Source organism: Pelecanus crispus, chromosome W (genome assembly GCF_030463565.1).
Source record: "Pelecanus crispus isolate bPelCri1 chromosome W, bPelCri1.pri, whole genome shotgun sequence".
Lineage (NCBI taxonomy): Eukaryota > Metazoa > Chordata > Aves > Pelecaniformes > Pelecanidae > Pelecanus > Pelecanus crispus.
The window spans coordinates 13,972,818-13,987,894 of NC_134675.1; the positions used below are offsets into that span (position 1 = coordinate 13,972,818).

The 15,077-nt window shown below is 38.1% G+C and overlaps 1 protein-coding gene across 2 annotated transcripts in view; it reads left to right on the forward strand.

Moving 5' to 3' along the window:
* The window catches only part of LOC142596537 (SWI/SNF-related matrix-associated actin-dependent regulator of chromatin subfamily A member 2-like), a 167,443-nt gene that overhangs the window by 28,238 nt on the left and 124,128 nt on the right, over positions 1-15,077 (forward strand). For both annotated transcript variants that reach the window (XM_075725690.1, XM_075725692.1), the window contains 9 exons: positions 2,900-3,026; positions 4,271-4,444; positions 5,261-5,434; positions 8,300-8,470; positions 9,840-9,893; positions 11,916-12,046; positions 12,248-12,308; positions 13,645-13,745; positions 14,075-14,222. In XM_075725690.1, coding sequence (XP_075581805.1) covers positions 2,900-3,026; positions 4,271-4,444; positions 5,261-5,434; positions 8,300-8,470; positions 9,840-9,893; positions 11,916-12,046; positions 12,248-12,308; positions 13,645-13,745; positions 14,075-14,222 — 1,141 coding nt within the window. The remainder of the gene's footprint in view (positions 1-2,899; positions 3,027-4,270; positions 4,445-5,260; positions 5,435-8,299; positions 8,471-9,839; positions 9,894-11,915; positions 12,047-12,247; positions 12,309-13,644; positions 13,746-14,074; positions 14,223-15,077) is intronic.

Sequence of the window (15,077 nt, forward strand, 5' to 3'; positions counted from 1 at the left end):
GGGTAGATGACATCCATAGCTCTTCCCTTGTCCACTGATGTAGTCACTCCATCATAGAAGGCCACTAGGTTGTTCAGGCAAGATGATTGAGGGACTGGAGCACCTTTCATATGAGGAGAGGCTGAGAGAGCTTTGACTCTTCAGCCTGAAGAAGGCTCAGGGGGGATCTTATCAATGTGTTTAAATACTTGATGGGAGGGAGTAATGAAGAAGAGGGAGCCAGACTCTTCTCAGTAGTGTTCAGTGACAGGACAAGAGGTAATGGGCACAAATTAAAACAGATGAAATTCCATCCGCCCCCCCCCCAAAAATACTTTTTTACTGTGAGGGTGGTCAAACACTGGACCAGGTTGCCCATAGAGGTTGTGGAGTCTCCATCCTTGGAGATATTTAAAATGTGACTGGACACAGTCCTAGGCAACTTGCTCTAGGTAACCTTGCTTGAGCAGGGTGGTTGGACTAGCTGATTTCAAGAGGTCCCTTCCAACCTGAATGATTATGTGATTCTGTGAAATAGAATTTATTTTTAAGATTAGAAAAACTGGTAGCATTTTATTTTAATGTACTTAAGGTCTGTAAAATCAACAAGTTCTTAAAATGAAAACAGGATAAAATGCAGAAACGCCTATTAAAAAAATAAACTATTAAATTGAATAAGAGATAGCAGGTTATATGAGGAAACCTGGAATGCTGGAGAAAAACTCAGATAGAAAAAATGGAATAATATATTAAGTAAGTTTTCTTTGTTAGTACCTAGGAAGACTGAAAATATATTATTCTTGAGGTTTGGGTAGGAGTACTGTTATAGAACGGGTATGTGTCTGCAGCTTTAAAAAAGAATTATATTTTCCTTTTCAGAGTGCACATTCCTCAGTATGCATGTAGTTATTGTGAAATATTAATATTTTGATCTGTTAGCAAGTTATTTATCAGGATTTATAAATTATATGGTTATGCTAATAATGGATTTCTTATGTTTAGTCTATTATAGTGGATAGGAGATAAGTAACTTTAACTGTGAACTTCTCTGTAGAAATGAGTAGGATCAGTCATTTAGTCCTTATAAACAGACTACCCACAGAAGAGTGTGTGTATGCATGTGTAGACATGAACTTGTGTTCAGACACAAACTTGCTCTGTGATCTGCCTTCCAGCTGTGCATCTGGAACACTGAGTGTATGAGAGTGCCTGTGGCACTGTGCTGCTGCTGTAGTGTGGTGTGGGGAATGGGCAGGGGAAATACAAGGAAAGAATTATCTTAATGTGCAGAGAAGCAGCACTAGAAAATGTTTTCTTTCTGCCTGAAGGATAACATGTAAATATGCACCAGACACCTCTCCCTCATGTGATCTGATGTTTTATACATTAGGAGAGTGAAAAATGGAGATGTGATGTAGAGATTAGATACATTTCCATTCCTGTGCTTTGGGGGATTTTAATTGGGGATGTGTGTGGGTTTTTTAAAAAGCATGTAGGAAATAGAGGGAGTGTGAGTGTTGTCTCACAAAGGGAATTCGTTACCCGGTGTGCAACAATGCAGTCCACACACTGAGTCAAGATATTGATTTTATTTCATTTCTGTGCAGAGATGGGTGCTAGGTGGTAATTCCACAAAGCTAGCACACGGAACGAAACTTTCTGCGCCTCATTTATACACAAAACTTACAAAGTTAGTAATCATTCTTTTTACGATGATTGGTTAGTAATTACCATCCTATCTGCTATTGGTCAATTGTTTTCTAATTAGCCTTGCTTGCTATGTAAATTAGCACGCATGCTCCTTAGGGGTGTGTGGGGGGCAAATCCTTTTGGTCCTAAATTGAGTCGGTGGTTGCGATCTCCCCCTGCTGGAATTACCTTTCCCCCAGTTACAGTTTTTTGACAATCATCCAGTTTTTCTGGCACCTTCTGGGGTAGGATGTTCCCTTTTATCAGTTTCTCAGTACTTCTTCAAGGTCTAGTTGCTCCGGGATGTCTTTGGTTAAAGGATACCAGATGTTTATTCTGATTAGGGGTGATTAAGTGTCCTTTACTTGCCAGCTTACAAAAACATCTTGGCCTGATATGATGTTAGCTAAGTTTCAGAGTTAGCCTTCAACATGAGGAAGAGCTCTTATTTCTGATTCATTTGAACTTAAATGCAACTTTTGGACCACTTAAAATGTTGTGGGCTGTCATTTTGCTGCCTTGGCCAAATTTAGAGTTTGCGAATAAATATTTACTTGTAAATAAAAAAGCTCATAAAGATTATATAAATGTTAGCTCTGTGATCTTGATTTTGAATGTGAAAAATAGAACCAAGTAAGATTTTTCTGGCCTGTGTATTATCGTCAGTCTCTTTTGGATTTGTAAATGAATTAAGAATTCCATGAAGAAAGAGTGAAACAGAATCCAGTTTGTAGTCCAATAGCTATGTAAGTGCTATCATTTTATTGAAAATGTGACAACTTAAAGTTGTCACAATAAAACAAGCAAGTAGAATTATGAATATTAATATTATGAATATGTCATGTAAGAAAATTCCATTTGCGTATGGTAACTATTCTGACAACACCATGTGTTAAAGGCATAAAATAGTACCCACCAAACAGACCTGCAGACAGAATGCTAGGAAGCATGAGTAAAATAAAATTTCCAAGTTGCTATGCGCACATATACTTTCTGTCCGAATTAAAAGAGGGGAAAAGGGGCAGAAGAGGGTTTTCATTATTTGGCAATTTATTCTGTAAATGGAAAATTAAACCTTATTCTTCTCCATCTATACAAATGCTTGTTAGTTCAGAAACAGGTAGTAAAAGCCAACTAAGTATCTGAGGTAAATTGCCAAATTTTACTATATACTGTTGATAACTACGGACAGATTTTTCCCAGTATATTTTCCAATCCTATATTTATTTAGGCTTCAGGCTCGAATTGCTCACAGAATCCAAGAACTGGAGAACTTGCCTGGCTCTTTGCCTCCTGATCTGCGAACCAAAGCTACAGTGGAGTTGAAGGCACTTAGGTTACTGAATTTCCAGCGCCAGGTAATGCCTTTTGCTGCAGGGAAGTTCTTGTCAAACGTGATGTTGTGGCATGGGATCAAATGTGATGTTGTGGCATGTGTTAAGAGATTTTACAGGATTAAACAGGAGATTTTGTACAAGAGCACACTTGACTGATAAGAAGAATTTCACAGAAATGTTTAACTTACTGTTTATTTTGTTTTATTACTGAATATGTACGTGTTCTCTTTCCCATCTGCTCCGTCCTCCAGTATAAGTTGTAATCCTAGAATTGTCGTAGTTTTCATGAAAATAATGGCAATGGCACAGAGACACAAGAGAAGGACAGGATGCAAGCCCATTTTCAACACAAATCATAATAGATGTAATTTTCATGACACTCTTTATACTTGTCATGTGTGTTTTATTGGTGAGAGTTGAATGCTCTTATTGTTGTGTGCAGCATTTCTCTAATCTGTTTTCAGCATTCCCACTGTGACACACAGACTGTGAAAATTAAGCCTAACAAAAGCACGTCTAAGATAAAAGTTAGATCTTGAATATATGTAACGGCATCTGAATTTCAGAAAGGGAGTCACGATGTCAGACCATTCTGGGCCCCTTGTCATTGGCTTGCCTGGCTGGCCTGGAAGCAGCAGAGATGTGATTTGTCAGGCCAAGCAAAAATAGTTCCTGGAAGAAGTCTTTGGCAGTATTTGTACCATGTTATCTACATCTTCCTTCCCACTGCCCTTGCAATTCCTTTATAGTGAGGCTTTGTCAGAGGTTAGTTGAAAAGTGGCAGGCTTTCCCTGCTTGCATTGTTGGGACTGTGTCTGTATTATTCCAAGCCTTCCCAATGTCCTACTCCCTATTCTGTTTCCCACGCAACTGACAAAGAGAACAGTTGTCACCTATGTTCAGCACTAATTCTAGAAAAGCATGTAATATCTGTTCTTTTGTGCTTTACTTGGGTGGTGTAACATCTTGACTGGTGCCTTTCATACAAGCAGGACAGTCATTTTCAGTAGGTAGGAAGGAAAAAAGTGATGTGCCTACATTGTTTTGACTCTTTCTGTCATCCTACAGAGACTGAAGATTTATTTAGGGAGACAGACCTCTCTGCTACAACTAAGGAGTTGCCGAACTGTAATGGAAAGGAGAAAGGAAGCTGGGAGATCTCCTGCACCACTAAAATTTTACTTTACTGTATTACTAATTAAAGTTGTTCTTGTGTGTGAGAAAAATGGTTTTCTTTTTAACTGTTTCTTTTTTCTCACCGATAGCTAAGACAAGAGGTAGTAGCCTGCATGCGTCGTGACACAACACTAGAGACAGCACTAAATTCCAAAGCCTACAAGAGAAGCAAGCGCCAGACTCTGAGAGAGGCCCGTATGACAGAAAAGCTTGAGAAACAGCAGAAGATAGAACAAGAAAGGAAACGTAGACAGAAACATCAGGTATTTTAACTCCTATTAACTGTTCTCCCAGACATGCAAATGACATTCAGTTGATTGCTGCATCTTGTTATGATCTGTCAATCATTGTCATTTTATATTTTATTCACCTCTGGAGACTGAGTGTCGTGGTTTAGCCCCAGCCAGCAACTAAGCACCACGTAGCTGCTCGCTCACTCCCCCTACCCCGATGGGATGGGGGAAAGAATCGGAGGAGTAAGAGTGAGAAACACTCCTGGGTTGAGATAAGAACAGTTTAATAATTGAAATAAAGTAAAATAGTAATGATAATAATAACAATATAATAATGATAATAATAATAACAATATGCAAAGCAAGTGATGCACAATGCAATTGCTCACCACCCGCTGACCAATACCCAGACAGTTCCCGAGCAGCAATCGCTGCTCCCTGGCCAACCCCCCCCCAGTTTGTATACTGAGCATGACGTCATATGGTATGGAATAGCCCTTTGGTCAGTTTGGATCAACTATTCTGGCTGTGCCCCCTCCCAGTTTCTTGTGCACCTGGCAGAGCATGGGAAGCTGAAAAGTCCTTGACTAGCATAAGCTGTACTTAGCAACAACTAAAACATCAGTGTGTTATCAACATTCTTCTCATCCTAAATCCAAAACACAGTACTATGCCTGCTACTAGGAAGAAAATTAACTCTATCCCAGCCGAAACCAGGACACTGAGGCACAAGAAAACAAGTTTATGCAATAAGCAAGCATAAAACTCTAAAATTACAACTCTTGTGTTCCTGATCTCAAATCTTGTGTTATCAAATCTCTGAATTAAATTATTTTCTTTCTCTAGGAATATCTGAACAGCATATTGCAGCATGCTAAAGATTTTAAAGAATACCACCGGTCAGTGTCTGGGAAAATACAGAAAATTTCTAAAGCTGTGGCAACTTGGCATGCCAACACTGAACGTGAGCAGAAAAAGGAAACTGAGAGAATTGAGAAAGAAAGAATGAGAAGACTAATGGTACGGAATGGGGGAAGGGGTATGACAAGTTTGGCTAAAATTACATAATCTGATGTACATCCTCAGGTGCTTATGTATGCTCTTTTCAGAATAAAATCTCTTTAATTCACGAAATTTTAAAAGTATAAACCTAAAACTACTGCAGAAGAGTCCCTTGTATTTCTAATGATGGTAGTGAACTTGATAGTGTTCACTTTGAGCTATAGCTACTTTTTTCTTAAGATTTCTGATAATATGTCTTTTCTACAAGCTTAAAAACTTGTCATTCATGCATATCACAGCCATTTTTGTATAACATCACTTAATCTCTGTCAACATTTTTACAACATTGCAGAGATATTCAAGTTATTTACTATACAAATACTGTGTATTCTTTCTAGCTATTATAGTTTTGAAGACTACTTATGATTAACTTTTTATGGTATTACTCAGAAACTTTGTATTTGCACACATACATATCCAATAGTAGTAAATATATGCATTTTTTTCCTGGGAACTAATGGCGGTCAGCTATAGTTCTTGCTGCTGTTATTTCTTATTCTCTCTCTTCTTTGCACCTGAACAATACCAGTTGCACCTTTTTTAAAAACAGGATATAATGGTTTTGTATATAAGCATGTCTCTTCAGAATGCTGTGGAATTGATCAGTGGACTACTTACATTTCAAGAGTTAAAATATCTCTGTCTTAGAACTTAAAATGTAGACAGAGTAGTTTTTATGTACAAGCGTGTTAGCAACCAGAGTTAGATTAATTTTCTTCTGAAAAACTTCTACCAGACACTGGGTAACTCTAATACTTTTTTTTGGACTGTTGAAGCCTACAAGACAGTAGGTGACTGAGAAAACATAGATTCTCAGTCAGCAATTGAATGACACACTGTAACAACAACATAGAAGTTAATGGGAATCAGCATGTTTTCATTGAAACACAGTGCTAATAAAAACCCAAATATTTAAGGTGATGTGAAATAAAACTTTAATCCTTGTCCAAAATCAGTGCCCACCAAGCATAAGGACTGAACAGTTTGGTTTTAAATCACCAATGAGGATTAAAAGTACATATGAAATGTAACTGAAGGGCTTGCAGAAGAGAACAAATGTTTGGGCCCTATGGCTTTTCTCAAGGTTACATACCAATCTACATTATAGAGCTTCTTTATACTGTCAATAATTAGAGACAATTGCCAACAGTTTATCTGTTCAAGCTGTTACAATGTTAATTATCAGATAAAAATATGATGACTTTACAAAAGTCTAATTTTAAAAATATTTTTTAGATTCTGAGGTGAATGAGCTTATGTCACGCTGAAATATATATGATATATGGTAAAGAAGTCCACAGCTAATAAATACAAGATGGATTTGTATGTCCAGAAATGTCACAAAACACTAATATCCAGTGCTTCCTCCTAAAACCTCCTACCCAAAGCTTGTGACTCAGATCTACTATCAGAGACACAGTACTCAGTAGGCATCTTCAACTGGGTTTTGCAGTCAGAAGCACTTACCCTGTTCCCTTCTAAAAGCTTAATTAAATTTTCATGGAAAAGCAAAACAAAATGACACTAATTATGCATGTTATGTTAGTGGAGTTATTTCCCCTGTTTAAATTTAGTCCAACTTGTGATATGTTCTTACAATTTTTACAGATTTTTAATTCAGTGTAGCCAGAAGTTAATCTTCTATATACTAGAAATTTCTAAAGACTTAATCTCCTCTCAGACACTTGGGCTAGCCTAGGAAAATAGACTATGTTTAAAAGTATGATAGCATACTTTTTAACCAAAGCATCTTAGATAATAGTGTTAAATTCCTTACACAGATTGTCCTTAGATAACTCGGATTAGCAATGGTGAAGTTCCTTAACATTTATATAATTGCATGCAAGAACATTCATGATATGCTTCAAGAAAAAGATAATATGTATAGAGGAAATACCTTGGCTAGGTTAAATGATACTATATTTAATTATAATAGTCATAGAAGCTTACTTTTTGAGCATTGTAGTTCTGTTGTCTTGAATGCTGAAAATGGATTTTACCTTGCAAGTTCTTACCAGGTTACTGCAGTTCTGGTATGTCTCCAGAAAGGCAGGAGTTTGTTCATATCTCACAACTGTACTATTTTTATTGAAAGTAATGGTCTTCAAAATATTTCTTATTTTTGTTTGGTTTTATAAGGCCCTGTATATTTCTTCAATTATTAATTTATTCACCGAGTTATCTTGGCCAAGATCTTCAGTGGGCTCTGTGATGCTTGTCTTAGATTTCCTGATATGCATAAAGATGTCATTATATCTTTCTGGCATACACAAGTAATATTTCCTGCTATACCCTAACAACATATTTATGTGGTGCTGTAGGGATATGAGAGTTGCTGAACTGACTCAGAGATGTGGCTGATCTGGTCTGATATCCTGTTTCTAACAGTGGCCACCATCAGACTCTCCACAGGAAGATGAAACACCACCAGAGTAGATAGATGAAGCATAATCTGCCCTAAGGAAAATTTCTTGGTAACACCTGACAGATAAAGATTATTACTTATACTGGGTAAAGGACCAAATAAGAGTTAGGCATCTGGGTCCCATTATCTTTCTGTGAGAGTAGGGGATAACTGTACTTCGTGCTTTTGAAAAATCTTCTCTGTAGGAGTCTTATCAATTCCCTCAGTTTCCCAGCACTGTAACTGGTCTGATGTGCTGTTGTATAATTTTTTTCTGTTCTCAGTCCTGTTGTAGAATGCCCCCCCCGCCCCAGCAAGAGTAGGAAATATTTGAAGTAACACATCATCTTTGAGACTGCAATTGTGGGTTCTTCTTAGGAACATTTCTGTCATGGATGATGTTTGTCCTGTATTGCTAGGCTGAGGATGAAGAAGGCTACCGTAAGTTGATTGACCAAAAGAAAGATAGACGCCTAGCCTATTTATTGCAGCAGACAGACGAGTATGTGGCTAATCTGACCAATCTGGTATGGGAGCACAAACAGGCACAAGCAGCCAAAGAGAAGAAAAAGAGGAGGAGAAGAAAGAAGGCAAGTAGCTAAAACTAACACTTTTATCCCACTTCCCCTTCAAACCCCATTTTAACACTGGTAAATGCAGTGATCTCCAGTTGTCTTACAGAGATCGGAGTGTCTGAAATCTGCATTGCCAAATTCTTAGCATTGAATGAATTCATATTTCTCTGAAGTCTGTTGTAGGAAATGCTGTATTTTTGCCACACTAACATTATTCCAAAGATGGAAAGAAGAAGATGGGATTAGAAACTGTGGGTTGTACACATTTGAATTACTGATAAACTTCCTATAGGCAAAAATGGGCCAACCATGTAAATTAGGAATAAGTTATGAGAGTCCAAACTAGAGTATATCAGAAAAGGCTAGTATATTCAATTCTAACATATAGAACTGCTTATTTAGACCTCTAGATTCTAAACTCAGTTCCATATTTGGTTTGTAGGGCCATTAGAAATAGCCAGAGAAAGAGAACTTTAATAGGTGTATTTTGTGTAAATGGGTATTCTTCAAGTAGTATTGTTCATTGTCAACATTGTAACCATTTAATTTAAGCCTTTTGAAAATCCACTTTGTATGTTATTAAATATTTCTATCCCTGTTAGAGAGACTAGTTGGTAACTGAGCAAATTTATGGAAAAAAGAAAAAGTGATAATTAAGTAATAATTTGTCATTTTTGTGACCCCTAAATTCCTTTCCTGTCCCAGAGGATGGGTAAAATGGCCTTAATAGCCCATTTCCATCTCTAGTTTTCATGATGTGAATGATCTTACTATCAGCTATAAGAAACAGAGTCTCAGAAGTTTCATGTGCTTGTATATAAACAGACTGCTGTAGCTAATATTACTGACAATTTAACTTTGTGTAGTTTGGACACCAAAAATATATACCATTTGAAATGTTAATATATGCATTGCTTAAAAGCAATGCTCTACATGTGGTAATAAATGCCAATATATAATAAATGGACAATTTTGAAATGACTGGCATAGAAAAATATTCCTTATTCCCCTCTATCCATCTCCAAAACAGCTGTACATTTTGTTAAGAATATATTTTTAACAGAGAAAATGGCCTGTGCCTCCAAAGTAAAGATGTAGCTTCTCCTGGACCAGAAATCCAGTAGGCTAGCCATGTACCAGGCACAGATTTACCAAGGCAACTAAGAGGGTTGTAGATTTCCCATTAATGCTGCTAAGTGCTGTGAGTGCAGTAGTACCTGTATGCATACCCCCCCTACATCCATCAATATCTTTATTTGCATTCATCCCAGGCTATGAAAACGCAAAGTGAAAAACTGTTCATGCTCTAGACTGCTTTCATCGTATAAAATGTTTTTTATGCTCAATAGCTTGATTACAATAGTTTTGCCTCTGTTTGTTGTAGAAGGCAGAAGAAAATGCAGAAGGAATGGGATCTGGTCTTGGTCCTGATGGAGAGGTATGAATTTTACAAGCCTTTTTAGTTTGTGGGGTTGGTTGGTTTGTTTAATTTTCCCAGAGCTTGTTATAAATTATAGTGATGGTAAAAGATTAAAGTGTATGCCAGACATTTGACCTCTTTGTTCAGTTAGTACTCTGTAGGGCTTTTGCATGTAACTAAGATCCACATATACACTCAGAGAGAGTGCAAAAATGAAACTGATGTGGGGAAATTAGTTCAAAAGGTGCCTACACATTTGGAATCTCTAAGGTCAAGGTTAGCAAGTGTGCATGCTAAGGTCCCCATGAAACACACACGGAGACCACAATATTCATCAATTCAGTCAGCATGGGTTTATGAAAGGCAGGTCCTTCTTGACCACCCTGATCTCCTTCTATGAACTGGTGACCCGCCTGGTGGATGAAGAAAAGGCTGTGGACATCATCTACCTGGACTTCAGCAAAGCCTTTGACACCATCTCCCACAGCATTCTCCTTGGGAAGCTGGCAGCTCATGGCTTGGACGGGCGTACTCTTCGCTGGGTAAAAAACTGGTTGGGTGGTCGAGCCCAGAGAGTAGTGGTGAACGGTGTTAAGTCCAGTGGGCGGCCGATCATGAGTGGTGTTCCCCAGGGCTCTGTTTTGGGGCCAGCCTTGTTTAATATCTTTATCAATGATCTGGATGAGGGGATTGAGTGCGCCCTCAGTAAGTTTGCAGACGACACCAAACTGGGTGGGAGTGTCGATCTGCTGGAGGGTAGGATGGCCCTGCAGAGGGACCTGGACAGGCTGGACCGATGGGCCGTGGCCAACTGTATGAGGTTCAACAAGGCCAAGTGCCGGGTCCTGCACTTGGGTCACAACAACCCCATGCAACGCTACAGGCTTGGGGAAGAGTGGCTGGAAAGCTGCCTGGCCAAAAAGGACCTGGGGGTGTGTCCTGGTTTTGGCTGGGACAGAGTTAATTTTCTTCCTAGTAGCAGGCATAGTGCTGTATTTTGGATTTAGGATGAGAAGAATGCTGATAACACACTGATGTTTTAGTTGTTGCTAAGTACTGCTTATGCTAGTCAAGGACTTTTCAGCTTCCCATGCTCTGCCAGGTGCACAAGAAGCTGGGAGGGGGCACAGTGAGAATACTTGATCCAAACTGACCAAAGGGCTATTCCATACCATATGATGTCATGCTCAGTATATAAACTGGGGTGGTTGTCCGGGGAGCAGCGATCGCTGCTCGGGAACTGCCTGGGTATCGGTTTGCAGGTGGTGAGCAATTGCATTGTGCATCACTTGCTTTGTATATTATTATTATTATTATTATTATTATTATCATTATTATACTGTTACTATTAGCATTACTATTTTACTTTATTTCAACTATTAAACTGTTCTTATCTCAACCCAGGAGTGTTTCTCACTCTTACTCCTCCGATTCTCTCCCCCATCCCATCAGGGTAAGGGGAGTGAGCGAGCGGCTGCGTGGTGCTTAATTGCTGGCTGGGGCTAAACCACGACAGGGTGCTGGTTGACAGCCGGCTGAACATGAGCCAGCAGTGTGCCCAAGTGGCCAAGAAGGCCAACAGCATCCTGGCTTGTATCAGGAATGGTGTGGCCAGCAGGAGCAGGGAGATGATTGTCCCCCTGTACTCGGCACTGGTGAGGCTGCACCTGGAATACTGTGTCCAGTTTTGGGCCCCTCAATACAAGAAAGACACTGAGGTGCTGGAGTGTGTTCAGAGAAGGGCAACAAAGCTCGTGAAGAGTCTGGAGCACAGGCCTTATGAGGAGCGGCTGAGGGAACTGCTCTCATTCATTTACTTGGAATACTGTGATGAATGTGTGGATATTAAATGTAGAGATATGTTACACACAGAAATAATGTGACTTAGTGTTGACTTGCTAGTAGTATGGGAAGCTGAGGCTTCAGTAACATATTCACTTATTCAAAGTCATAACTTTGCAGTTGCTGTTAGCTCTCTTCATTAACTGTGGCAAACACAGGAAGACCAGTTATCTTATAAAATTTCATCTGAATTTTTAGCCCATAGATGAGAGCAGTCAGATGAGTGACCTTCCAGTCAAAGTGACTCACACTGAAACAGGCAAAGTTCTTCTTGGACCAGAAGCACCAAAAGCAAGTCAGCTAGATGCTTGGTTGGAAATGAACCCTGGGTAAGTAGCTAGCAAACCAATGGGGTGTTTTTATTATTGGGGGGGTGTCAACTGTGTTTTTATTTTTGATGAAACTGTCTTTTTTATCTATTCCATTTGCCTTTTAATTTATTACTTTTAAGTCGAGTAGGAAATGTATTGAATCTATTCCATTCCTCCCTTTGTATTTCTAATTTGTATTCTTTTGTCTTCTCTGTACAGGTATGAAGTTGCTCCCAGGTCAGACAGTGAAGAAGAAAGTGGCTCTGAATATGAGGAGGAGGTAGGTATGCTTTTCTTCAAATTTCATTTTTAGTAGTGCAGTAGAGCAAAACCCACATTATTTTCCTGTATGTTCCTTTTTTCATAGGCTTGAAGAAAAGCAGTAGCAAGTGTCTAATTGTTTTAAACATAATACAAACAGCAAAATACATCCTTTTTGCAGTGATGCTCATTGCATAGCATGTCATTTATATGTGCTGTAAATGCCTACCTGATAATCTGAATGAGGGGAAAAGAGAACTTGTTTTACTCTTATATCATCAGAGTAAAAGTAATGAGATAATTATGTCAGAACAGGCAAGCAGGTTCCTATTTTAAAATACACTTCTGTAAAGGACGTGCAGTGGCTTTGTGCTGAATGAAGTTAACATCTTTTATCTTCTAGATGCCTCTTGTATCCGTTATGTAATACTTTTCTACAGAAAGCAATGCTTTCTTAGTCTTAACATTGAAGTATTGCCTATTGAGAGGATGAGAAAAAAATTTTATTGATTGTGGTGTGAGTCTGACTCTGGTGTTTTGAGTCAGTAAATGGCAAAGGTTTATTAGGATCATTTGCTAGAACACACCTTCATTTTTACAGTTGCACATCAGCATTTGGAAGCTTTCAGGGTCATTTTGGGTTTTTTTTCCTTGGTAATTCTTCAGTAGGGATGAAATAAGACCAATGTAATAAGGCATAGTTAGGTACATTCATTTGTCTGCTAATATCATCTTTGATAGATGCAATATTATAGAGCAGTATTTTGCTCTCTTTAACTGTTAAGAATTTAAATTGTTCCACAACACCCTTTTCTTCAAATGGTTCAAGCATTGTTAGAAAGCCCCCAGTAAAATCAGAAAAATTTACCCAGTTTTCATCCATTGCAACTGTAGTTAGAAGGGAAACTATAAATAAAGATTAAAAATATAATCTGTTTTAAAAAAAGTAATAAACCAAAAGCTTAAAACAGCATGAATGCAGGAGCTCTTGCCAGTTTTTTAAGCTGTCTTACAGTATCGTGCATCTTGAATATGATACAAACATATGCATAATATCAGTCTGCTCTATGAGCAGGACAGGTAGAGTAAGATTTTTATAAATGAGAACATTGAAGAGGAAAATATTTTTTCTTAAAGTATTGTGACTTTCTGTTAGTTAATCTATGTACATTTTTTGTTTTGTTTTGTTGCAGTGTATAAAGATAGCTGTCAGTTGAACTTTTTGGTTCAGGTTCCTGTCAGTATAAAGCATTGTTCAATGAAAACTGCTAATAAATTGTGAGTGTTAGCCAAAGTTACGAATGAGTAGCATTGGAGAGTACAACGTTTTCCTGTCCTTTTTCCATCTTCTCTAGGATGATGAAGAAGAATCAAGTAGGTTAGAAGCAGATGAGAAGATACTTCTGGATCCTAACAGCGAGGAAGTTTCTGAGAAAGATGCTAAACAAATCATTGAGTGAGCTTTGGATTCTGCTTTTTTTTTCTTTTTTTCTTTTTCTCTCCTCCCACCCTCTGCCCCTGAATGGTGATTTCTTATCAGGGCTCTCAAAATTAGCTTGCTCTAGATTACTATGAATGGCTGGTTGTTGTAGTGCCTGTGACATGCAGGAGAAGGGATATGACTGCTTGGTAGTACTTGTGTAAGTAACATGCATTCTTCTAAGGGTGAACTTCCCACAATTGAGGATTTCTACTGCCTCTTTACCACTTGTATAAATAAGTGAACTGTACTGAAAAATATATGTATTTGTGGGAATTTACCTTTATTCTTTGTCTGCTTTCCAGGACGGCCAAACAAGATGTGGATGATGAATACAGTATGCAATATAGTGCTAGAGGGTCTCAGTCCTACTACAGTGTTGCTCATGCAATCATAGAGAGGGTGGAGAAGCAGTCTTCTCTTCTTATTAATGGTACACTAAAACATTATCAGGTAAGAAATATAGTTGGAGTTAGCATAAGTAGTTCCAAACCCTTTTATTCAAAATAATACCCTGCTCTACAGCTGACAGTTACATAATAATGGCCAGGCTCCTATATAATAGACTTTTCATTGAGTAAAGCATGTTAAAATGTTTAAGACTTGCCTTATCCTAGATATTTCATTACAGTACTTAAAATGACAAACTGTTTGAAAATGCATGCAGAAACACAAGTTATCTACTAGGTTAGAAACTGATGATCATATGGAGAAAGGGAATGTAGTCTTCTACCCCAGATCAAATTTCATACATACTGCTTGAATAATAACATCAACTTTCTATATATACTGGTAAACATCTCTTTTCATTGCAGACCAATAGTGTTTTGGTTTTGCTCTCCTTCCCATCAGCCCAGTATTTGGATTTTTGCTCATTATTTTAATTTTAATTTATTATTTTTTTAAATAATCTTTTTCGTCTTTTAATATTTAAAAAATTAACAATTTGAGCTTTTAGCACCTCAGCATGGATCTCTAGTGATTAAATTGATAAAATTGTTCTATACAATATTTGTTTTATATACAGATTGTTAGTGTTACAGATAAGGTGCACACTTTTCCAGAGAGCTTTACAGCAGGCGTGTTGAGGCCTGGTTTTGGTTCTTGTCCTATCACTCTCCCTTTGACTCTTATGCCCTTCAATTTCCTCTAGATCTTATCCATTTTTTCCTGCCCCACTTTCCTTCTCTTTTTTTTTTTTCTTTTTCACATGTTCTTCATTCTTGATTTTAGTTAGGCTGCCTCTTCCTTCTGCACATCAGTACATGTCAGTGAAGGGGTGATTGATGACACAGGAAAGAGTTTCTC